This window comes from Ochlerotatus camptorhynchus, unplaced genomic scaffold (genome assembly GCF_037179485.1).
Source record: "Ochlerotatus camptorhynchus isolate MF236.1 unplaced genomic scaffold, CSIRO-AGI_Acam_v1.1 ptg000190l, whole genome shotgun sequence".
Classification (NCBI taxonomy): domain Eukaryota; kingdom Metazoa; phylum Arthropoda; class Insecta; order Diptera; family Culicidae; genus Ochlerotatus; species Ochlerotatus camptorhynchus.
This window is the reverse complement of record NW_027040680.1, coordinates 686,232-711,443: the sequence shown is the minus strand read 5'-3', so window position 1 is coordinate 711,443 and position 25,212 is coordinate 686,232. Positions and strand designations below refer to the sequence as shown.

Here is a 25,212-nt window from a genome sequence, read left to right as displayed (position 1 = left end):
TCTGTTTTCTTTGATCAATCACTATTGCACATCAGATTGCATAACGTACTGCTGCGTAACAGGATTTTCAAATTATGCTAATTTATGCACGTTTCAATCTCTGCTGGGACAATTCCACAAATTGGCTTCCACTTGATGAGTTAGAATGAAATTTGTTTTTTTCTGTGGTTTGATTGATCAGATTACACAACTATAAGAATCGCGGGCCCGTCGATACGATCCGAACGTGGCGAAATCCAAAAACGAACTGAATAATAATAGCATGGTGTTGATAGAGCAGCGATCTGATAGGGCATGCACTGCACATGTCTCACTTCGCGTACAATTGACAGGCTTATACATAGAACGAAAGGAGCATCTTATCAGAAAAGTTTTCTGTTCGCTCACTCTCTCGAGTTTGACAGTGAGCGATGATACATTCGTGAAGTGTATGCGACACAGGCTGAGCATAAGTTATGTTGAAATCATTATTGCCATCATAATACCGTAAAACGGGGGGAAGTTGATCACTTTTTACCGATAATCCTGAATAGTTTTTTCAAACATTTGTATGACAAATAAACTAATAGGGTTAACTACCCCATTTCCGGCCTTTTAAGTACAACCCGCACTTTCTTTATATAGCGCAGTTTAGTACCAAGCGGAATGTTTCCGTCGATCTTGTTTTCCGAGCTGAGCACCAATGCTACCGACGCCAGGGAGGCAGCTCACACACCTGGACCCTACCTATTGGCCCATAAACTCCTGAACCGGGAACAACGGCTTTACTTCCCTTCCGAAGGAAGGTGTTATCAGAGATGTTATGTTTGCCATACGTACGATTGCCATAAAGACTCTAGCCATAATGTACGGTAGCCATAACAGACGTTAGCGATTATTTTGTTAAATTGGATTTTTCTTCTTTATAATATAAGTTGTTCTTTAGCAGATAAATGCTTTAAAAAATTCTATCATAAAATACTCATAAATTATGGTGCTCTTGGAGTTGACTTCTTCTATGTACCTTGAGCTGTTCTTTGACAGATAAAAGTTTTTGAAAATTCCATCTGAAAATTCTCAAAAGTGACATCTCTCTTGGATTTGACTCCAGAGCAAGAGCTGTTATTACACATTTTTGTTTTATTAAAAATTCAATTCAAGAGCAAATTTTCATTGCGTCGAATGTAACAAAGGTAAACAAAGTCGAGCTATCAGTGTCAATCGATGCTCCTGCTATTACACTATATACTGTCCGAATATAGGATCACATCCCATTTTTAAATTTATTTACCAGTCGAATTGCTTTTTGACGTAATCACCTTCCGATCAAAATATTTTTCGATGTTACTTAAGTCACCCGATTTCTATGGAGATGCCGTTTGCCTTAAGTAACAGCACTGAGAAACCCGTGAAAAGTGTACTTTCGTCGTTTCGCTTTCTCATTATTAAAGTGAATAAATCGAACTGTTTGTTGCTAAGATGATCTCGGTGGTCCTAAAATGATGAATGGGCTGCACGTAAGGAGACGTAATTGATAATTCTCCCGAATATCCTGGTAAATACACTTTGACTTAAGTAACAATAGGGGCCACCAAACGACGTATAATATCTTTTGACTTAAAAACCAGTATTTCTTAGCATGAAAGCTAGCGATTTGCCTTTGTATGATTAAAACCCGGCTGAATATGTTAAACATTGCTATCACTATGGGATTATATGTGTTTAATTGGAAATAGGAATAAATTTTCGGTCATCCAAACAAAACTTTATTTTTCTCGGATCGGTGCGAATGTTACTTACGACATAATGAAAATTTGCTCTTGAATTGAAATATTCAAAAATTATTTTTTTCTTTAAGTTGACTCCTTCTAATTATGATCAGCAGTGCTTTGAAAGCAAAATAGTTTTAAAAATTCAATTGAATATTTTCAAGGGTAACAGTTCTCTTGGAGTTCATTGCTCCTTTGCAGCATGCTGTTCTTTGATTTTTTTTTTATGAAACGTTCAATTTTTTTTTTTTTAGTTGACTCCTTCTCATGAGCTGTTCTTTAACTGATCAATGCTATTGAACATTCTATCTAAAATACTCAAGCAGCATTCCTCTCACTTGGAGTTGACGCTTTCTACACCCAAAAGTCAAATATGTTGCGAAAAATGTAACAAACCATGCGATTTTTGCAAGAATATGTAAAAAAACGCATGATTAAGAAATTCAATTTCACCAAATGTGATTCACAAAGCTATTATGAAATAATAAATACAGTGTGAAGCTGTGTGAGTGGCTGGCTATACTCAGCTTTCTCGCAAAAGTATTCTCTCACAACTTTTCTAATCGTCTAATGAATTACTGTAGAACATATTTTTTTTGTGTTTTTTATAGTTCAATTAAATTGCGTGCCCTTCACATCCATAGCCGTACACGGACTCCACTACACCATACATACTCTATTTAGGGGAAATGCAGGTAATGTCGGTACAAGTGTCCCTAATTTGGGTCCATACATAAATTCAGCAAACGACTAAATTTTCAATAGCACTCAAAAATATCCATTAGTAACGTCCCAATAACGCGTTCATCTAAATAAAATTGATAAATAGCAGATTTTTAGCGATGGGCCCAATCTTAGATCCATAGGCCAACATTAGAGACATTTCCCCTATATGAAAGTAGCGAAGTTTTTTCTTCATTCAGGATATTTTTAACCGTAGGCTAGTTCATCTCCGTAAAGGGTGGGAAGCCTTGTAGAGAGGTCCTCCAGCCAAATTAATTGAGTATCATTCTATTACAACCTTTGATAATCAACTTAGCTAAAAATATAAACAGCTAGTACAATAACACAGTAAACAGCATCCGAAAAAGACATATTAAAAAGATACAAATTATGAAAAACAAAATATAGAATGAACATAGGTACACTGTAGGAGGTCCTTGGGAGCCCCGTCCAGTGGGGATGTCCTGACGGCTGAAGGAATCGATGGTGCTAAATCCTGCACAGTATAGCTTCACCGCCTTCAAAAACCGCAGTACAGCTGCTTGAGTTAAGGGCACGTCTACTAGCGTGTCCCGTACGCTGACAGGCAGACTGTGGGCGTGGAGGCAACGACAGTGCTCGAATTGTGGACATACGCATAACACGTGCTCCACCGTCGTAGGAATATGGCAGAATTCACAGGTCTTCCGCTGAAATCCCGTGAGATTAGGGAGTGTCCTGTCCGGAGTCTGGAAAAACCCTCTGGTCTCGCAGGTTTGCAAGCTCCGTCCACTTTCCGATGTCGCCCTTTAATTTTTCTAATAAACGGAAGTCTGGACCATTCCGTTGCCCATGCTGTCCGCACTGTGCATCTCTTCACGTCCTGCAACGGCACCTTGTGCGAGTACCGAGGACCAGATGGGCTTGACCCGGATAGGTTGTCCACCTCGATGTTTCCTGGGATTCCGTAGTGTCCGGGAATCCATATGTAGGTAGTGTTTGGTGGCGCAACCTTCAGGATGCCCTAGATCCAGGGGTGGATCGCGACATCCGACGAAAGGGCCTGAATAACACTGTGGGAGTCCGACAGGATCAGGATTGGGCGATCCGCAGGAACTGTGACGGCATGAAGAATAGCCGCTGCTTCTGCCGAGAACACCGAACATTGTTTTGGCGATGTTTGGTGCGGGAGATTGCCAACTCTTATCTCCGTACCAGTGAATCTTGGCCACTGGGGGGAGCTCTGCGTTGGCGATTGTAGGGAGAACTCTGTCCCTCTCGCTGAGGAGGCAGATTCTGTCGCTTCCGGCGGTATTTGATAAAAATGCAGTGGCTTTGTTGGCAATGGCTGCGTAGTTAGACCTGTGCGTCGATCAAAATATTTTCGGCGGCGGCGTGATATGTTGTTTTCTGCCGGCGGCGGCGGCGTCTCGGCGTTGATCGTCGTGAGTTTATTTTTAATGATTTAGAAACAAAAAAATACTTCCAAAACCAATCGCACATTGACAAAAAATGCTACCCATATTTGAGTTCAGATGACTCAAAATCGCTAAAACGTAGGTCACTAAATTTTACGACACTCTCCCGGGGAAAACTTCTCGAATATGGGGAAAATTTAAGAAAATTATACACAGGTTAGAAGTGTACTAGTAGACAGACTAAAACCACAATCAGTTTTCCTCATATTCAAGAAGTTTTCATCGGAAAAGTGTGGGGAAATTTACTCATTCTATGAGTGACCTACGTTTTCACGAATTTGAGTGACCTAAACTCATATGTATATGAGTAACTCTTATTCAATATTGAGCGTTTTCATTGGCCGATCATGCGGAATTTGTTTATAAAAGTATGTCAAGTGCTTGTTAAAATTGCGGGGGGTGAAGTCATACGGCAAAGTGTTACGAGCCTTTTGTTAAGTATAATAAAAGTACGTTATGTAGGAGTGGATAGTATATAATAGCAATCTGTTGCATTACCTCACAGCCACTGCCGTTAATTGTCATGGATGGAGATTGTTTTATCTAGAGTCGGTGTATAATGAGTCATGCCATGAGTGAAGCCAAGTCTACCAATTGAACTGTCAAACTGGCTACCTATCGTGCAAAGTAAAAAAGGTCCACGAAAGGTATTGCAATAAAATATAAAATATAATTAAATAAATGATCATAAACACGCAGTGAGCATTAAATTGTCATGGGATACGTTTGGTAATGATCAGTAATGAGAATTTCTACTATTTTTTGATAAGATAATTTGACAAATTGGCCAAGTTGATTCATTCGTCTGATGTCTCGCCTCATGTCCAATCACTATTCGTTAAACGCTCACTTGTTTCGTGTTGGGCTGGGAGACAGCAATCTCTGTGAATGTGGACAAGGTTACCAAGACGCCGATCACATCCTTTGGTCTTGTGCTGAGCATCGTGGAGTCAGATCTAAGCTGTGCGATTCCCTTCGGGCTCGAGGTAGACAACCTAATGTTCCAGTTCGGGATATTTTGGCTAGACGTGATCTGGAGTTTACGAAACTCATATATGTTTACTTTAAGAATACTAACCTTAGATTGTAAGTTTGATTAACCTTGTGTTTAGTTTGTGTATTGTGCGTGTAGTTTTTTTTTAAATGTTTGTTTTCAAGATGAATAGAAATAAGTTCATGTTTTAGGATTAATTAAATATTTGTATAATAAATCATATTTCAAACCTCCTTCTCCCTTTCCCCATCCAAAAAATTGTAAATCTCCACTAACCTCGAGACGACCGCGAGTAATCGGTTCAATTCCTTTAACTCTAGATTTAAGACATTATTCATGTATAATGCAAATGATAACTCGGCTCTGTAAAGTTTATTCGATTGAGCCTGTACAAATAAATTAATATTAAAAAAAAAAAAAGTATTTTGACAAAATCACTGAAATAATGATTCACTACAGCCGCTAGTTTTTTTTTTCTCGCTAGAAGTCATTTGAAGTTGATGTAGAAGTCCTCTGTTGCCAAGTGCAAAGAAAGGGAATCTTTCGAAAACCGTGATGCGCGTCAATATGTTTTTCTCTTGGCGTGACTCATTATACACCGACTATATTTTTATCCACATTGTTAGGGTGGATGCCTGACCGACATGCAGATACGGTCAGCCCAGCTATGTTAAAAACTCGTTCACTTGGCGTGCTGGAGGTGGGCACACACAACAACTTGCGAACCAATGCTTCTAACCTAGAATACTTATTTAAGGGTCCTGTACACCACCGGAGGTGCAAACCCAACAAACAATTGTAGCTGCAGACTAGCTTATACAGGCAAAAATTAGCTGTATAAGCCAATTTTCGGCTGTATAAGCTAATCTGCAGCTAAAATTGTTAGCTGGGAAGGGTCAACGCGAAAGACTTCCATCCTAGGTGGCTGCTCGCTTTTGTCTTGACTTGCTTTATTTCTTTGTTGAGGCTCCGCTGCCATGAGCCCCTGGGTCTGCCTCTGCTGCGATGTCCTGCCGGATTCCAATCCAGCGCTTGCTTTCAGATTTCGTTTCCACCTTGTCGAAGTGTGTGGACGACCCACCTCCACTTTCGCTATCAAATTTCTGTTGCTATCGGCTTCAGATGACATCGAGGATGGAGCTCGGCATTCGAGATCCAGTTGTGAGGCCACCAGGTTCTAATTATATACCGCAGGCATCGGTTGATGAAGACCTGCAGCTTCTGAGAGTTCTCGGTTGATACACACCACGTCTCGGTGGCGTATAACAACACAGATTTCACGTTCGAGTTGAAAATTCGGACTTATCTGGTTTGATCTCCATACGTTTCGTAAACTCGCAAAGGCAGCCCTAGCCTTCTTGATTCGTGCATCTATGTCGCTCTTGGTCTCGCCGTCCAACGCTATTTGGTTGCCAAGATATTGGAAACTTTCGACCTTCTCCACTGTTTGCCCCGCTACCGTAAAGTTGGAAGGGTTGCCCGTGTTGACATCCAACGATTTGGTCTTGTTGACGTTGATGGTGAGACCCGCCGCAGAGCAGCGTTCGCCTAGGTCATTGAGCTTACTCTATATATCAAAGCGCCGTTGTGCTAGTAGAGCAACATCATCAGCTGATAGGCTGCCAAAGAAGCCCACGGTTCGGTACATGGTCAATTGCACCCACCACGATCTCGTCGATTACGATGAGGAACAGTAGCGATGACAGTATACATCCTTGTCTCACACCAGCGACTTCCCGGACAGACAAGGCTCCGTTATGCAGAACTTTGCACGTGGAAGCCTGATACTGCGCTTCGATGAGGTTGACAATTTTCGGGTGTGGCGGCGTGGCGCGGCGGCGCACAGGTCTAGCGTAGCGGTACCGGAAAGGGAGATTGCCGTCTTCAACACAGCTGACATCGGCTGGTGTCGAGGGAAGGAGACTGGAGATGGTGATTTAGTATGTACACCGCAGCGAGTATTTGCATTGCCTTGTCGGTGGCGATGCAGGTCAGCTCCAGACAGATAAAATGAGGGGTTCGTGGATTTTCCTATGTTTCTAGGGGTGCATCGATTAGCTTGGGACCGAAGAGAGTACCAGAGCTGAACCAAAAAGTTGGGCACGTTTCTTCGGGACCTTTTGGTCTTAGAGTTACCTATATGGTTGTTCGAACCCCTCATTTTATCTGTCATACTTTCATAGTGAATCAAAACATACATAGTGTAGTACTCGTATTTTGACTAGGAATGGGGTACGCTTATAGATGTACTTGGGACCAATATAGTAGGCTAGTGAAGTAGTGAGCCAATTTAAAATCGTTAGTTTCCACCTATTGGTCCATCGATTAGGATTTTTTTTGAATCTAGTACCCCAGAAAAAATGAAGTGATATGGAAGAACAGTTTACTCTGCCTTATTATCGTGCAGTTTAGATTTGGTTAGAGAAAAACATGCATGGAGGCTTCAAAAATGTGCTCCCGGACAGTATGTGATTGACAAATTTTTGAAGAATATTCCAAATATATTTTACAACAAGGCATGTTTTTAAAATTTTATTTTTTTTAAACAAATATTAGGGATCCTAGAGTCAGTTCGTTAGTAATATGTTTAACGGGAATTATTACATTTGCTCTATTTTTTTGTGTTGGGACGGAACATCTATTTTTTTTTATTTTGGGGTTACTTTGATTAGACTCGATGAAAAGTACAAACCATGCGTGAATTTCAAACAATTTTGATCAAGAACTAAGAAACTATGAAAGAGTATATAAAGTCTGAAACGCGCAAAAATTGGTCAACTTCAAATTTTTTTTTTTTTTTCCTTCGGTTTGTTTTTTCCGTTGATCTTGTTTTCCGTGCTGAGCACCAATGCTACCGACGTGCCAGGAAGGCAGCTCCCACACCTGGACCCTACCTATCGACCCATCAACTCATGAACCGGGGACCAACGGCTTTACTTTCCATCCGAAGGAAGGCGCGATCAGAGATGTTATGCCTCAGAACATCCCGGCGGCGCCGACTGGGATTGAACCCAGGCCTGCTGGGGTGAGAGGTAATCACGCTTATCACTACACCACCGGCGCCGTTCTTCAAATTTGTGTATTTCTGTTAAAAATGCATAAAAAACCTGAAATACTGCATTTGGAGATTGAGTGTGTATACAATGGTTGCTATGATGAGTTTTCACCGTTTGCTCTCCAGTTTTCAAAATGACGTGTCAAAATTTTGCTCGCGCCGCAAGAGAATCTGACGTTCTCACACGAAAGTTATGTAAAGGCGGATTTCAAGCAGCTTCCGGGACAGGAGTTTTATACCGCATCAGGAAAAGAGAAGGTGAAATTTTCAAAAAACATCAAACTATCGAAGTTCCCGAAAAAATATCTCGTCTGGCAGGCCATATGCACGTGTGGTCTAAAAAGCGGCATTTTCATTACTATGGGAACCATCATTCAAGAGATCTACGTCCAGGCGTGCCTGGAAAAGCAGCTGCTACCATTCCTAAAGCAACATAATAGACCTGTGCTGTTCTGGCCGGACTTGGTGAGCTGCCACTATGGGAAAAAGGCAATCAAGGTTGCTTCCACTCACTTGCTATAAAAAAATGATTTTCGGAAATATGCAATCATTAGTTGTAATAATGATATGTTGCACTTGTAATTACAAGAATAGGTTGAAAAGTATGTATTTGACTCATAAAACTTGCCAATTCCGCTTTCAGACCGCTACAATAATCGATTTTATGATTCGTGAGCGTTCACTCAGAGTGAGCGCTCACGAATCGTAAAATCGCTTATAGTGACGCTCTTAAAGCAATATTGGCATATTTTATGTGTCAAGCACATACTTTACAACCTCTTCTTGTAACATACAAGTACTAATTATAATTATAACATCGTAATATTTCAAGATTCCGAACAACATTTTTTATAGCAAGTGAGTGAAAGTAACCCTGGAGGCAATCGAGTGGTACGATGCGAACAACGTGGTTGTGGTACCCAAAGACCACAACCCTCCCAAAAGCCCAGAACTCAACCCTATCGAACGGTATTGGGCCTTTGTCAAACGGAATCTAAAAAAAACTAATAAATTCATGGGAAACGAGCAGCAATTTAAATCTTACTGGCGTTCGGCGGCGAATAAGGTCGATGAGATTACTGTGCAAAATTTAATGGAAGGGGTTAAGCGGAAGGCACGGCAGTTCGGATTTGGCAAACCAAAAGAATTAACCGAACATTTTTTCCTATAAATATATGAATTGAACGACAAAAAAAAAATAAGAAGATTTTTATGATATGAATTTTGACTGAAAGAAACGATTTTTTTTGTCGACCAATTTTTGCGCGTTCCAGTCTTTAATCAGAAACATTATAAGCAATAAGAAAACAATGTTAAATTTGTGATGACTTTGTAGGAAATACATTTAATAAGTGATTGTTTGAGTGCCTTTTCAATCAGGTTAAAATCAATAAAATTTATGTTTTCAGGTATTTGGAAAATATGTAAAACATACTACATAAAAAATCTATACGAGATCAAAGGTAATACCCTAAGCTACAAAATTAAACCAGTGTTTTTAATTCGGAAATAGTGAGGAGTTTAAATTTAATCACTATATTCTACTATCAAAGTAACTCGCATTATCAAAGATACCCCGTTTTACGGTAGTCAGAATGTCCACGATCACGTTTTTTTTCGGTTTTAGACCACTGTACACTTGTCTGTGGGAAGCGGCCCTAATGTGTATAAGGATGGAGAAAAAATAATATCTTAATTATTGGCATTTCTTATGTGGTACGTATTTGGTTCACTATTTTGCTTTGCATGAGCACAGCAAAGTCTGACGAAAAATCTCCCATTCATATAATGACTTTGAAGTTTGCATAATTACTTGCCTTCCGTATATATCGATTTTTTTTGCAAATCTTCTCATCCTATAAAAAATACTTAACCTCAAATCTGAAGGTAGAGCTGATATTGAATTCCAAACGATGAACTACATTAACCCTTTCATTTATGTACCGTCCACCCACCGCTGTTTCTCGGTTGCCCTTCAATCAATTACGTTTATTTTTTTTGTATGTGATTAGTGTTAACTAGTTATCTACAGAAAATCAGCTCAATTGGGTGAAGGACAGCCGATAAACAGCGATGGGTGGACAATATCACCCTTGTGGAGGGATTACTGTACATTTTTTGCACCCATTTCCTTTGAATTTCTAGTCACATCCATGTTATATATATTTTGCACAAGCAAGAGGAGAAAATAGGTTGTGTTGCGACGAATGCAAATTATCTAGTTGCCCCTATTGTTTTATTTTCAAAACTACAAATATTGTAATTGAACGGAAATAGCCTTTCTGCAACTGTCAAGCGGATGAGTAAAAATGATTAAAAAAAAAAAAAATCTATTTTTGTCACAAACTAACTGTATATATTATTCCTCGGCAAGCAGACTCCGTGCTGTCGTGTTTCCGAATGGCCATCGATTGGTCACCCAAATGAAAAGATGCATTTGGCTGTTTGGGTAATGATTAGCATAAGAAAAAGAACAGTTCAGATTTTATGATAACACCTCCGGCAAACGGCTGATACGTTGTTGTATTTGTCGTCGTCTGTTGGAAGTCGGTTCACGATAGAACGGATTCCAAAGTGCCCCATCCGCCCATATAACCAACTGATTTGGCTAGATCTGGCCCAGTCGAACGTGAAAACTCCATCCGAGAGGTGTATTTGTTGTGATTGTTTAATCTTGGTTGATCTACCGCGGTGCAGTGACCATGTGGGGAAATGTTATAGTTGTTTTAATTTTTGTGATACTATTTTGTTTGCGGGATATGCGGAAGCCAATATTTTTTCCACCAGGTAATTCCTATGTGAAAATATTTTCTGCACAATGTGGAAAACTGTTTACTGCGGAAGTAGTGTGATTTTAGCAGGGATTTCGCATTTTTGTTTGTTTTCGGTACCTATGCTTGGTCGGTTTGGACCACAGTTTAGGTCTCCATCTGTTAGGTAACATGTTACCTTAATTTCAATTTATTTTTATGATCTTGTAGTTTCAAATTCAGTTGAAAGATATTACAATTTCTACACTGCTTAATGCTTTATGGGTCGTGATTTATTGTTAGGTGCAGTTAGATTTCCACAGTTAAGTTAAATTATTAGAAGCAATTAGAGGAAGTCAAATTTGGATAGTACTTTAGATAGCGCAATTACTCGGGTATACCTTAAAGTGACGCAAAATTAGAAATTTCGCTCCACAAATGGTTCCAAATCGAGTTCTAATCATCCTCCCAAAAGGAGGAAGGCCCTGGTGCACCAGGAGGGGTACCAAATCGTGGCATAAAGTAATTGCTCCTCAGGGTTGCATTATGGAAACTTTGTTTATTCAGCAAAGTGGACCCTTATGCCTTCATTTGGTGCTATAATTATAGATCAAAATTCTGCCGCTAGGGCAGCATTAATGCTAATAATGCATTATGGAAGGATGGTGCCTTCGGAAATACTTTCATATTTGTAGGTTTATCGTTTACCTTTGTGCTATATTATTTCAACCAGGGTTGCTTCCACTCGCCTGCTATAAAGAAATGTTTTTGGAATTATAAAATGATGAGATGGTATAGTGATAATTAGTACTTGTAAGTTACAAGAAGAGGACGTGAAGTATGTGTTTGACACATAAGATCTGTCAATATTGCTTTAAATGCGTCACAATCAGCGATTTTACTCTGAGTGAACGTTCACGAATCATAAGATCGCTTATTGTGACGCTCAGCAAGCGTGACAGGTTTTATGAGTCAAACACATATTTTACACCATCTTCTCGTTACTTACAAGTACAACATATCATTATATCATCTAAGGATTGCTCTTATCGACTTAGAAAAATAGTAGTTATTTTCAACGTTACAATTTGTTACTCCAAGTGGGATATAATGCGCCCTGAGATTTGTAGTGTGGATAGCATAACCATCAGGCGCGAATCGTTAATATTCAATATTGAAAGAACTGAGATAAAGCCTAAATGTTTGCTTCTGTGACATTAATCAGTATACACATAAAAATAAATATAAAAATAATAAAAAATGATTTTTGGAATTTTGGAAACATTAAATGTTTATATATATTTTGCCCTTGTTTTGTTAGATACAAGAAGAGGATGAAACCGGTCATTTAAAAAATATTTGTCAATCATCAAGATAATCTTCAAGAAGGGTCCACAACAAGTTGATAATAAGAAACAAATTTAAACAAAATGGCGTACATTGTAAAATCACTTAATTTAACATTAAAGGGTGTCCACAGTTAAATTGCATCACTTAGAAGTACTCGCAAAAAAGTCTCTCAACCGATTGCCATGATATTTTCTGGGAATGTAATACTATATAAGCTTGGTTTACGTATCTTTATTTCACTCTATTTCTTCACCAAATCCAAATGCCCGAACTTTCTTCTTAATGCCACCCATAAAGTTTTGTACAACGGTTGAATCGACATTTTTTCTGCTTTCCATGATTTCAACATTTCATGCTCCGTAGTGACAAATTTAAGATGCTTACGGAGTTCATGATTCTTTGAAGTCCAGTATATCTTTCGATCGGCCGCAACTCCGGTGTGTTTGGGGGATTGAGATCCATCGGCACGAAATTGATCCCATTCGTTTTGTACCACTCCAGAACGTCCTTGAAATTGTGACAAGTGGCTAAATACGACAAAGAAAATGTAGGAACGTAGTGTGATTTAAGAAACGGAAGCAGTCGTTTCTTCAGGCACTCATTCATGTAGACTTGGCCATTTACGGTTCCAGTTGTTACGAAAGGCTTGCTTCGTTTTCCGCACGAACAAATTACTTGCCAAATCATGAATTTCTTGGGGAACTTTGACACTTGCTGTTTCCTGAGCAACTCTGAAGCATCGAACTTGTCTTTCTCAGTCACATACTGGTTTCTCGGAATTTGTTTGAAGACTGCTTTCACGTATGTTTCATCGTCCATGATACAGCAGTGTGGTTTTGTTATATTCTGTCGTTCATTGCAGTTTGGTGCTTTCTGAACCTTGAATGGACGTAGTCCTGTTCGTTTCTTGGCTTTCTGCACGAAACTTGCTCGGTGCGAAAGATGTGGGTTGTTGAGGTGAGTTTGCAAAATTTTCTCGCGCAAGCGCTGTTCCTTCGACTCCATTTTCAAAACTACTAGCAATTTCACAATGAAACTCACGCAGTGTAAATAATACACGCTGAAGTGATCTCAACCGAAATTTAATTAAAATTTACCCAAAGTGCATAATGTTACAGCTTTTTGAACGTGATGCAATTTAACTGTGGACACCCTTTAAAATAAGGTTGTGCAAAACTTAATGGGATGGGCCATCTATACAGTCCGTGAATTTGTGTTTGGCAAATCATAGAATGATATCACCAATGTGCTTCATGTGAGATTAAGCTGCCAGAATAACATGTAACAGATGATTAATTTATTAACATTACTTATCTTCACTTAATTTTGTGCGACTAATATTTGCTCGTTCCACCCTTTAACCCGAAGTTCTCCAAATTTGTTTAATGTTCCGGCAAATTTTCTTATATATATATATATATTCATAATACCCTGACGGTTCGGAAGCTTTCGGATCTGTCATAGAAATTTCGGAACATCTCATAATTTCACGGAACTCCTTGTAAGTCGCTGCAAATTTCTTTAAGTTAATGGGTTTTTTTTTCTGAAGTAATCTAATCGTCCTCAAAGTACTCGGAACTTTTCTGAATATCATAAAACTATCTTAAAATATCTAATATTCTTATGAGTTCTCTGGAATTTCTTGAAGATATCGGTGCTTGCTAAAAGTTCTCGTATTTATTTTTTAAATTAATGGACCATGGTTGATGTTCTCTAACTTTCACAATTTATTGAAGATCTTGAAACTTCCATGATATAAAACCCTTAAAATACTCACATATTTCGGATGCTAAACTTCCCTGAAATCTCGGAACTTCTGTGAAGTCCCCTAAATATTTCTGAAGTTTTCATAAATTTTCTAAAGATCTCTGTACTTCCATGACATTCACGGAACGTCTTAAGGTTTGTTGTTTTTTTTTCAAGCACGTCATGGAACTATCCTGTCTAAACTCAGGTTTATAATTCTTTAAACTGTTCCAAGAGTCTAAAGTTATGGGAACTGCTCTTATGATCTCTAAAATTCCCCAAAAATCTGTAGATCTAGCTTTTTTGAGATACTTAGAACTTCTTAAAAGTTTCCTCAAATTTCCTAAAGTTCTCTCTATTTCTGAAGATCTCTTGACACGGGTGAAGACCTCTGAAATTCTAAGAACATCTTAAAAGTTTCTGCCGATTTTTGGAAGCTAATGGGACCGCTTTGAGGTTCTTACAGCTTCCAGTAAGTTCCCCATATTTTCAGAATGTTAACTTCCCTTATGTTCCCGAAATGAAGCTACACTGACTTTTTCAGTATTTCCTTACATTCCTCAGAACTGTTGTATTTTTAACTCAATGGGAAGATTCACCACCTGAGGACAGCAGTGGTTTATCAGAATTTATTTAGTATGCATTCTCAGAAGGAAAATCTGCTCTTTCTGAGAACAGATCCCTCCCTTTTACTTGTAGTAAATGGTCTGTCATAAATTGACCACTTTACAAAGATAACACAGTAAGGAATATTTTCTACAACTATTATTTCTCTATTAACGAAAAAGGATTTACATTACAGTTACATCATGTTTTTTTTTATTAAATTTTACGTTTATTTTCAGGGTTTTTATGTTTCAACATTTGATTTAACATTTCAATTGGTTAGCCTTTGGCTCTTCATCTTTGTTCTAGTTAATTGGTTATTCTAATGTGATGATTGCGTTTAGCACTAATTTACAGGATACCCTTTGTGGGATTGTTTTGGTTTGAATTTAAAAAATTTGATAACCTACCTACTTGAGCACCGTAGTAGTAGTAGTAGTAGTAAAATTCTTCTTTATTTTTGATTTGTTATGTGGTTCACAATTGCTAATACAGGGCAAGAGGTTAGCCGGAAGGGCTCTTCCTCTTTGGTGAACCTTTTGATTTTGTGTTGCACATGTTGTGTTTTACTGTGTAATGTTTTTCAATTTTCTTTTTGTGAAGCTTAACCTAATTTAACCTAACGTGCCAGACCCCTGACGATCTGTTGGTCGGATCGCCTACAGCAATCTCTGAACCTTGCGATGGAGGCAGCTCTCCGTAACTCTAGTGTCTGAAGACCAGCCAGGCGGTGGACCTCAGAGTTTCTAGTCCGCGGTGGACTGTTGAGGATCATTCTCAGGATCTTGTTCTGGATCCTTTGAAGTTTAAGATGGTGGCTTTTTGCGCAACTCTCTCAGATTGGCATCCCGTATTCTATTACGGGAAGGATGATTTGTTTGTAGACAGCAAGCTTATTTTTCAGGGACAGGGTAGACCTCCTGTTGATGAGTGGATACAACGATCTTATCAAGATATTGCACTTGGTTTTGGTTTTGTCAACGTGCTCCCTGAAAAGAAGCTTGCTGTCTAATGTTAGCCCGAGGTACACGACCTCTTTGAACCATTCCGACACTCAGCCGTTTAAGCAGATCTTATTATTTTCAGACGGAACAAGTCTGGGAGATTTTGAGTGTGGAAAGATGATGACCTGGGTCTTTGCCGCGTTGATACGGATCTTCCAGCTGTTGAAATATTCAGACAGGACGTCCAGGCCTCTCTGAAGTTTGGCAGTCAGAGCACCGATGACCCTTCCCTTGTAGACGATGGATGTGTCATCTGCGAACAGAGACAACGATCCACCATCAGGGAGAGCCGGCATATCGGAGGTGAACAGGTTGAATAGAATGGGGCCATGGATGCTTCCTTGTGGAACTCCGGCACCGATGTTGAAAGCATCCGATGTGATGCTATTTAGAGAGACTCGGAACGTCCTGTCCGATAGATAGTTGTTTATTATCTTCACTAGGAAGATTAGAAGACCGTACTGCTGCAATTTGAACACCAGGCCATCATGCCAGACATTGTCGAACGCTTTTTCAACGTCCAACAACGCCATGGCAGATGTTTTCGAAACAGACTTGTTCCGTTTCAGAATGTTTGTCACTCGAGTCAGTTGGTGGACGGTCGAACGACCTTTCCGAAAACCAAACTGTTCCTCGAGTAAGATGTTGTTTTGTTCAGCAGATGTTGGGAGCCGGTGGTAGACTGCTCTTTCGAACAGTTTTGATAACCCTGAGAGAAGGTTGATTTTTCGATAACTTGAAGGTGAGGACGGATCCTTCCCAGGTTTCCGGATGGGTATGACTTTAGCTGACTTCCAACACGAGGGGAAGTAGCCAAGTCTGAGGCACCGATTAAAAATCAGTGCCAGATGGTTGTAGAGTCTGGAACTCAAGTGTTTGAGTTCCAGATTCAGGATGTTGTCGAAACCTAGGGCCTTCATGTTTTTAGATAATTTGATTTAGGCCAACAGTTCGTCAGCCATAATCTCGGATTCCTCTGGAAAAATGTTAGGAATCTGATGAAGATTGGTTGCATTTTCAGCAACCTCAGATTCATGAGGGCTGACGATGTTTAGAGAGCTGACGAAATGTTGACCTATCGCTGCAGCCTTCTCTTCAGGAGTTATCAGATGAACCACTGGGTCGCCGGGACGATCCAGTGGGGTCAGTGGTGGAATGGGCCTGGGCTTGTTTTTAAGAATTTTCGTTAGTTTCCAGAAGGGCTTTGCACAATCTGGGAGAGAGCGGATTTTGTTAGCAAAATCTTGATTTCTGAGGTCCACCATCCTGACTTGGATGGTTTTTGTAAGACGATTGCAATGGGTCTTCAAGACACGCAAACCAGAACGCTGGTATTGCCTTCGGATGGAGTTACGGAGTTTGATGAGATCTTTGGTAATTCTATCAAGGTTCAGAGTATTGCTCACCTGTCTGGATACTGGCACGTGTTGGTCCCTGGCCCGGGATATTTCCTCCTCGATGTAACGCAGAAACCGGTCAACGTCTTCGGGCGTCTCTGGAAGGACACCGTAGTCGACAGTGGAGTCGACACAGTGTTTGAACTGCTTCCAGCTGACACGATGGTAGTTGCGTCGGGAAGCTTGGAATCGGTTGACAGATGAGCCTACTTCGGCCACCACCGGATAGTGGTCCGAACTCAGCTCCTGATGGGTCATAGGTAGCGAGATGTTGTCTCCCATGTTGCTGATGAGGATGTCAATGGTGGAGTGAACGCCAGATCTGCTCAACCGGGTGGGAGAGTCCGGCGCTAATATGGTGTAGCGAGCCTCTTGCATGTCGTCGTTGAGGATGGTGTCGTCTTGGTTGCGTCGACTATTGCCCCAAGCCTGGTGTTTGGCGTTCAGGTCGCCAGCAATGATGTACTTTTCTCGCCGTCGAGTTAGTTTGATGATGTCCTTCCGCAGGTCTGCTGCCGACCCGTCCCTGATGGTGATTTGCTTGGGGCAGTACGTCGCAATGATGGTGACAGGGTCGACAGGAGTGGAGACTTCTACCCCTAAAGCTTCAATGGTTTTCAGCTGGTAGCTCGGCAGAAGCCGACAGCAGATGTTTCTCCTTACAGCAATAGGAACTCCTCCTCCCCCGGAGCTGGTTCGCTCTAGTCTTAGAAGCCGGAAGTCAGGAAGGTAGACGTTTACCTCCGGTTTTAGGTGGGTTTCGGTGATAACGGCAATGTCGATGTTTTGTTTGTTGAGGAAGTCAATGAACTCGATGATCTTGCTCTTGAGCGAGCAAGCGTTCCAGTTGGCGATCTTGATGGTTTCACGGTCCATAATTGTCGATGAAACGTGATGCAGCAAGAATCTGCTCGGTTCTGGTTCTGCAGGAGCGCTTGATGATGATTGCTTCTGCCATGATGGTAATAAGTTCCTCTGTTGTGAGTAGCTCTTCGTTTTCATGCGATGGTAGGGCATCATCTCGACGCCACGATAGACCCGGGGGAGGGGACGAAACCGTTGCCGCAAAAGACTGACGGCTCGGATTAGCCGGATGGTTTGGCACCTCAGCAGTTGGCGGGACCGATGCAGCAGCAGCAGCAGCCAAACGGTTGTTGAGCGGTAGTGGCGGAAGAATCGGAATCGGACGCCGTTGGCTAATGGCGGGGAAATTCTGCTCATTGCGTGCCGGTACCTTCTTCCGACTTTATCAAAAAGCTGATAAGTGAGCAAAACGGTTGACAGGGGTGTATTTTACTTTATGCTTCTTTCCCTTCAGAATCAGATTATACTCTACATTGTAAAATTAGATTCTGAAGGGAGACGTATGCTGAAAAAAAAAATCCGTAGAAACTGTACAGAATTCCGCAGATTTTGCCTACGGATCCGTATTTCCGCAAAAATTTGTGAAATCCGTAGATCAACGGAGATTTCCGTAGATCTGGCATCTCTGACCCAGAGGCACATCATCTGCATCTCCTCAGTGCTCGGTGTATGCGTAAGCTAGCTTTGAGAGAGCCTTGTAACCTTTATTCCCTCTTGCAAATAGGAAATTGTATTTTTAACCCTCCGTTACTCGCGCCAACTTTTGTAACACGAGTACTCGCGCGTTGTACTTTGTACAACAGTGTGAGTTTTCCATTGCCATTTTGCAGCCGAGCTACCAATCGATATGAAACCAACGGATATTCCTTAAAAAACTTGTTTTTAACTAAAAAAGCTAAACTTTTATCACAGTTAACCATCAAAACATGCGGATAATAGAGAAAATGTAAATGGAAACCGCGTAAACGGTGTCCGTACTACGTGGGATTTGACTTAACTGGTTACAACATAGAAAATCTCGAGATCCTGACCAGATACAAAGTTACTGTCTTCGGCAAAGTTGTTCTAGAGATCATAAACTTTTCGCTGGAGGAGAGTAGCTCAGAATTTTCTCACTACGTAGCGCTAGAATACATGTGAAATTATCGCATGTGATATATCTCGAGATCATGACCAGATAGAAAGTTACTGTTGTCGACAAAGTTGTTGATGAGATCAAAGCACAACAGTTCAAAATACGCGGCGCTAGTATACATGTGAAATTCTCATTAAAAATATATCGAGATCCTTACCATATAAAAAGTTACTGTCTTCGGCAAAGTTTTTCAGGAAGTCAACATCTTTTCGTTGGTGGAGTAGTTCAGAAAATTCTCATTATGTGGCGCTAGTATATACGTGCAATTTCGCATATACAATAGTTCGAGATCCTGAGCATATAGAAAGTTACTGTCTTCGGCAAACTTGTTCAGGGGGGTCAAGTATTTTTGGCTGGTGGACAGTAGTTCAGAATTTTCTCACTACGCAGCGCTAGTATACACGTGAAATTCTCATATAAAATATATCGAGATCCTGACCAGATAGAAAGTTACTGTCTGAGGCAAAGCTGTTCAGGAGATCATAGCCTTTTTGCTGGTTAACAGTAGTTCATAATCTTCTCACTAGGTAGTGCTCGTATACATGTTATGTTCTCGCATGTGATACATCACTAGATCCTGACAAGATAGAGAGTAAATGTCTTTGGCAAAGTTTTTCAGGAAGTCCAGATCTTTTCGTTGGTGAAGTAGTTCAGAATTTTCTCACTACTCGGTGGTAGTATACACATGCAATTCTCGCATATACAATAGCTCGAGATCCTGAGCAGATAGAAAGTTACCGTTTTCGGCAAACTTGTTCAGGGGGTCAAGACTTTTGGGCTGTTGGACAATAAGAATGTACACTGAACCAATATGATATATTCCTGTTATGTGGAAGTCAAATAAATTTGCGCTATAAGATAATCCAATGAAAATGATATGATTGAAAATGTGTCAGGTAAATTCTATATGAATATCTGATACATTTACAATGCTGATAACTTGGTAACTTTTATATGATCGTCATATGATAAATGAAAATCGGTCAAATTATAATAATGAACTGAAATGGACTTGAAACCCATAAGCATAAGCTTTAATTTTCAACACAATATAATATATGTGTCGTAAATCAATCGAAGTAAAGTTTATGTGAAAATCACATGAAATTTGCTTCTTCTTTTGACACATATATTTAATCGATTTCTAAAAATAAATCGAAAAATAAACCAGGCAGTGCAGCTTTCACAGTTGTGTATTTTTTTTATTGTAGCTGATTTGGGGATCGATCAAGAACTGTTGAGGTGTGATGCTTCCGGTGTCTGCGCTCGATTCCGCTGGGCCACGGCTGATTTCAATATTTAGCTCGTTCAATTCGCATGAAGTAAGAACAGCTCTCCCAACATGGAATGTAGTGCATCGTTATGCTCGTTTTGCTAGAGTGAAGAAAAATAGCACTGACAAATTAATGCTCCGTTTCGGTGGTGTCGTGTATTCAAATCTTTCTTAATGCTCCTGTGTGCAATAAAACAACAACTATATTATATGAGTTGATGGAACTGGTTCATGAGGTTCGAGTACTAGTGCTGGAATCTGAATTAACCATGTAGAAGGCTTACAATTATAATCTTAGCAAAGTAAATATTGCAGTAGAATCATTTTTTTTTTCAATCTCAATACATTCTTTTCCGGAACCCCTTATCATACGGAACACTAACAAACAAGGATTATTCAATACAGTATCATTGTTCTTAGCTATATTTAGTTCGACTAATCATTTTAATTAGTGTACGATAACATCGTTGAAAATTGTTTCAATAATTTAGGAAGAACAATCATGTAAGATGTATTTTATTGGGAGCGATATTCATCCTAGAAAACTATGCCAAAACAACTGTTTGCTGTTGGATTTCTTAAAAGGAACATTTATATGACTATATAATGATTGGGATAAATCTGTTTACAATCTTTAAACGTCAAAAATCAAAGGGAGCTATTACAATGAGATATACATGTTTTCCTATACTGCAAAGTCAAATGACTGTCCAATAGTTTCTACATGTCTGTTTACATGCGACATATCAACAAACGTCAAAAATTGTTAAAAGCAACTCCAATAAAATAAATATAATTATCTTATAAGATATATCTTTTGGTGAGCAATATTCATCATGAATACAGGTATATTTTACTGAATTTTCTCATAGTGCAAACTTATATGATTTTCCATTCGTTTCTAGAAGTCTGTTCCCACCCATTACATATCACCAGTTTTTTACCATGAAATATATCAGACAATATTCATATACATCTTATCTATCGCTAACCACGCTCGAAGCAACGTATTATCAAGTACTAAGTATGTGAAATTACGATAGAAATCATTCCATATCGCAGTCATAGCTTTTAAGTGATAATCCAATGGAATCTATCAATCATCACATAGAATAAATAAATCTGCTGACATTGCTATGTTATAAGATGGATCCAATAAACGGTACATGTCGATTTGTTTCAGTGTATGCTTTGCTTTCGTTATTCCAAACGCGTTCGGAGACGGAAAGCGCTTTTGAGTCGTACGATGCAAGTATCAGTAACCTTGTATCACTATCGAGCAGCATCACAACCACCAGAATGATCGGCAGTTGCTTCCTGTTACTTCTAAAACTTAAGGAAGTATTTCAAGGAGTCATCATCCCGCTTCCATCATGGTTTGGGCTGGAATAACTCACACCGGAAAAAAAACCCCGTTGATCTTCATAGACAAAGGGGTAAAAGTGAACCAAGCAGTGTATCAGATACTGTTGACTGACTCAGTAGCTTCCTTGGCATCACAGCATTTCGGCAAGAACAATTGGATTTTTCATCAATACTGGGCGCCGGCTCATAAGGCAAAAAAAAACTATTCGTCTCTGGGAACGCCCTATTCCGAGCTTTTTGACGAAAGAGGAAGGACCTTCCAACTCACCGGATTTGAATCCAATGGACTATTCGGTATGATCTATCTTGGAGTCTAGAGCCTGCAGAACCGTGCATAAATCACTGGAACATTTGAAAGCATCTCTTCTAAAGGCTTGGGAAGAAATATCTGAAGAAGAACATGCGACCATCGTGGATAACTTCACGAAACGTTTGAAGGCATGTATCGCAGCACAGAGCGACTATTTTGAAATTAACAAATAAGACTGTTTTCTTCTATAAATATTGCTATAATAAACAATGTAGTCCCATAATGACTCTAACGTTGTCCTATGGATCTAAGATTAGGTCCATCGCTAAAAATCTGCTATTTATCAATTTTATCTAGATAAACGCGTCATTGGGACGGTACTAATGGATATTTTTGTCGGATTTTTTGTCGGATAATTTAGTCGATTGCTGATTTTATGTATGGGTCCAAATTAGGGGCATTTAGGCCGATATTACATCCATTTTTTAAATTGTCAATTAACGATAATTTCAACACCATTTTGCTGTACGGATTACATTCGAACACCCTGTACGCCTAAAACAAAACCTGAACAAAAACAATCTGTGGCTGTCGAACGATTGGCAAAACAAAAGCCATACAAAAAACAGTCTGCCGTACTGCTAGTCGGTTGAGAGGGTGAGGTTGGTGGTAGGGTGGTCCTCACAATCAATCATTGTTGATCTGGTAGATCATTTTATCTTAAGTCCAGGATAATTTTGAGATTTTCGAGCATCTCATACACTTTAAAATAAGATATAAGTGATGAGCAAAAACTCAATCAGGTGTCGTCACTGAGAACGCCGTGCAGGTCTTGGTTAATCCAGTAGATCAAATAGCCTAATCTAGAAAATCTTATACACATGGAATTGAAAAGTTTTTTTTTTTCAAAATGATGCATTCTTATGCCCACTTTCGCCTTTCCTATCGATAACCAGTTTTATCAAGCTTATCTTGACTCTCTAACCTAGTAATTCTCAGTTGATTAAATCTGACTACCCTGTCTCAACATACGATTTATTTGCCGGAGCTGCCCTAATCGACAACATCTCAAAACTGGTCCCAAATGTTACATAGCACCATACTACAGATCCCGTTAAATTGCGGTCCAGCCTAATCTATTATCCATCAGGATAATTTATTCATTGGGATAGGTCTCTCTACCCGATTCCCCATTAGCCCGAGCAAAGTCATCAACATAATTATCATGTTTTTTCGTCTCTATCCCTAGGTCCCAATTGGCTCCCACTGATCGGCAGCGCTTACGAGGTGTTTAATACAATAAAGCATTTCAAATTCTATCACCTGATGTGGGCTGAGCTGACTGGCCGCTATGGTCCCATCGTAGGTCTCCGACTCGGTCGCGATAGAGTCGTTATCGTATCGGGGCTGGAATCGATACGGGAGGTGTATTCGAAAGACGAATTTGATGGCCGCCCAGATGGATTCTTCTTTCGGATGCGGTCCTTTGACAAGCGACTCGGAGTGGTGTTCACCGATGGTCCGAATTGGGATGTCCAGAGACGCTTTTCGGTCAAGACACTGAAGTCTCTCGGCATGGGACGCACTGGGATGGTGAACAGCCTGGAGAAAGAAGCCGAGGAGATGATCCATCACCTGAGAAAGCTCTCGAGAACGCAGAAAGTGATTAGCATGCATAATGCATTCGATATTTCGGTGCTGAATTCCATTTGGACGTTGATTGCCGGGAAGAGGTGAGGCGATTGTTAGTCTGGGATTTGGTGGGTTGACCGAGATGTTTTTTTTTTCTCATTTCAGATTCAATTTGGACGATAAAAAGCTTGAATGGATTATTGAAACGATTCATAAAAGTTTTCGGGTCATTGACATGTCGGGTGGAGTGCTCAATCAGTTTCCTCCTATTCGATATGTGCTCCCGGATAAGTCCGGATTTGCTACATTGCTAAATCTGTTACGCCCTCTGTGGATATTTTTACAGGTAAAATGTTTCACAGTTCATCTCTTGTTGAATGCTTATAATTAACTGCTTTAGGATACAATAAAATCCATCAAGATGAAGTTGGAGCTGCCAGACAATCCCGATTGTTTCATTGCGTCCTACTTGAGGGAATTGAAGAACGATGATCGCCATTCTACATTCACCAACGAGCAGCTGTTGTGTCTATGCTTGGATCTGTTTCAAGCTGGATCGGAAACAACCAGTAACACTCTCGGATACGGAGTAGCTTACATCCTACATCATCCAGAGGTAGTGCGAAAGGTACACCAGGAACTGGACAGCGTTGTAGGCCGTTACCGGTTGCCGCTGCTCGGAGATCGACCGTATCTCCCGTATACTGAGGCCGTTCTGTGTGAGATCCAACGAATTGCTAACATCACTCCGCTGGCGATTGCTCATCGGACGCTTGCACCGGTGCAGTTGAGCACATTTGTGATTCCGAAAAATACCATCACGATGGTTTCGCTCTACTCGCTGCACATGGATAAGGAGTACTGGGGAGATCCGGAAGTGTTCCGACCTGAACGATTCTTGAATGAAACGGGTGATAAGCTGGTAAATCATGAATATTTTCTACCATTTGGGTCAGGTGAGTTGGCTAATTACTTAATCATCACCGTGGAAAAAAGTTGATTGTATTTTTTCTCTAATTACAGGTAAAAGACGGTGCTTGGGAGAGTCTTTGGCCAAGTCAAGTTTATTTCTGTTTTTCACTGCCTTCATGCATGCCTTCATAGTTGAACCAGCGGAGGAAGGAAAACTGCCCGAATTAGAAGGTATCGATGGTATTACTCTGTCTCCGTGTCCGTACTTTGTAAAATTAAAGGAAAGATTAATATAAGTAGAGTGTTTCTCATTAAACTGATGACACACACACAAACGAAAAACGAAATGCGATAGAATGTCTGAATTGGGAAAATAAAGACTGTACTCGAAAAATTTTAGACACATTGATTAGTTTGTAACTTTTTAACGTGTGGGGAAAAAGGTATGAAATTTTGACTGAAACTAGCTAAGAGTGTAATGTTTACGCTGGCAAAATTTCATCACAATCTGTCAAGTGGTTATCGAGATGGCATCGGAGCAAGAGCAGATCCGCCCGATTGAAAAGTTTCTGTGCTACTTGCACAGGATTTGGTCAACCGTCCGAGAGTAGTATCTGAAGGAGGCTTCAGAAACCAGTTTCCTACCTAGCTCCTTCCAATCGAAATTGTTACAAATTATCCTCGAGCCCGCCACAAGTAATTGGTACCCAATACTAACCTAGAACTACTGCTGTTTAAAATGTAAATTCAAACATTACAATTCTTTTCTCCGCAAAGTCTCACACACGACTGATCCTAGTACATAAATAAACGAACTAGTTAAAAAAAAGTATCAAAACCTTATGAGTGGTGTCAAGGGCAAGGCGCGGGCATTCGGCTATGGAGCGGAGATCCAATAAAGCAATGAAGTAGAAACCTAAGCACATTTTAATCTGAAACCGAACGTGAGAT

At 40.1% G+C, this 25,212-nt stretch overlaps 1 protein-coding gene across 1 annotated transcript; it reads left to right on the top strand.

Annotated features, from left to right (window-relative positions):
* Positions 1 to 10,669: 10,669 nt before the first annotated feature.
* LOC135702279 (methyl farnesoate epoxidase-like) lies at positions 10,670 to 24,557 on the top strand. The gene is made up of 5 exons (XM_065223308.1): positions 10,670 to 10,764; positions 22,967 to 23,450; positions 23,515 to 23,695; positions 23,750 to 24,305; positions 24,373 to 24,557. Exons 1-5 carry the CDS (start codon positions 10,680 to 10,682, stop codon positions 24,555 to 24,557), a joined length of 1,491 nt encoding a protein of 496 aa, XP_065079380.1. The 5' UTR covers positions 10,670 to 10,679.
* Positions 24,558 to 25,212: the final 655 nt, after the last annotated feature.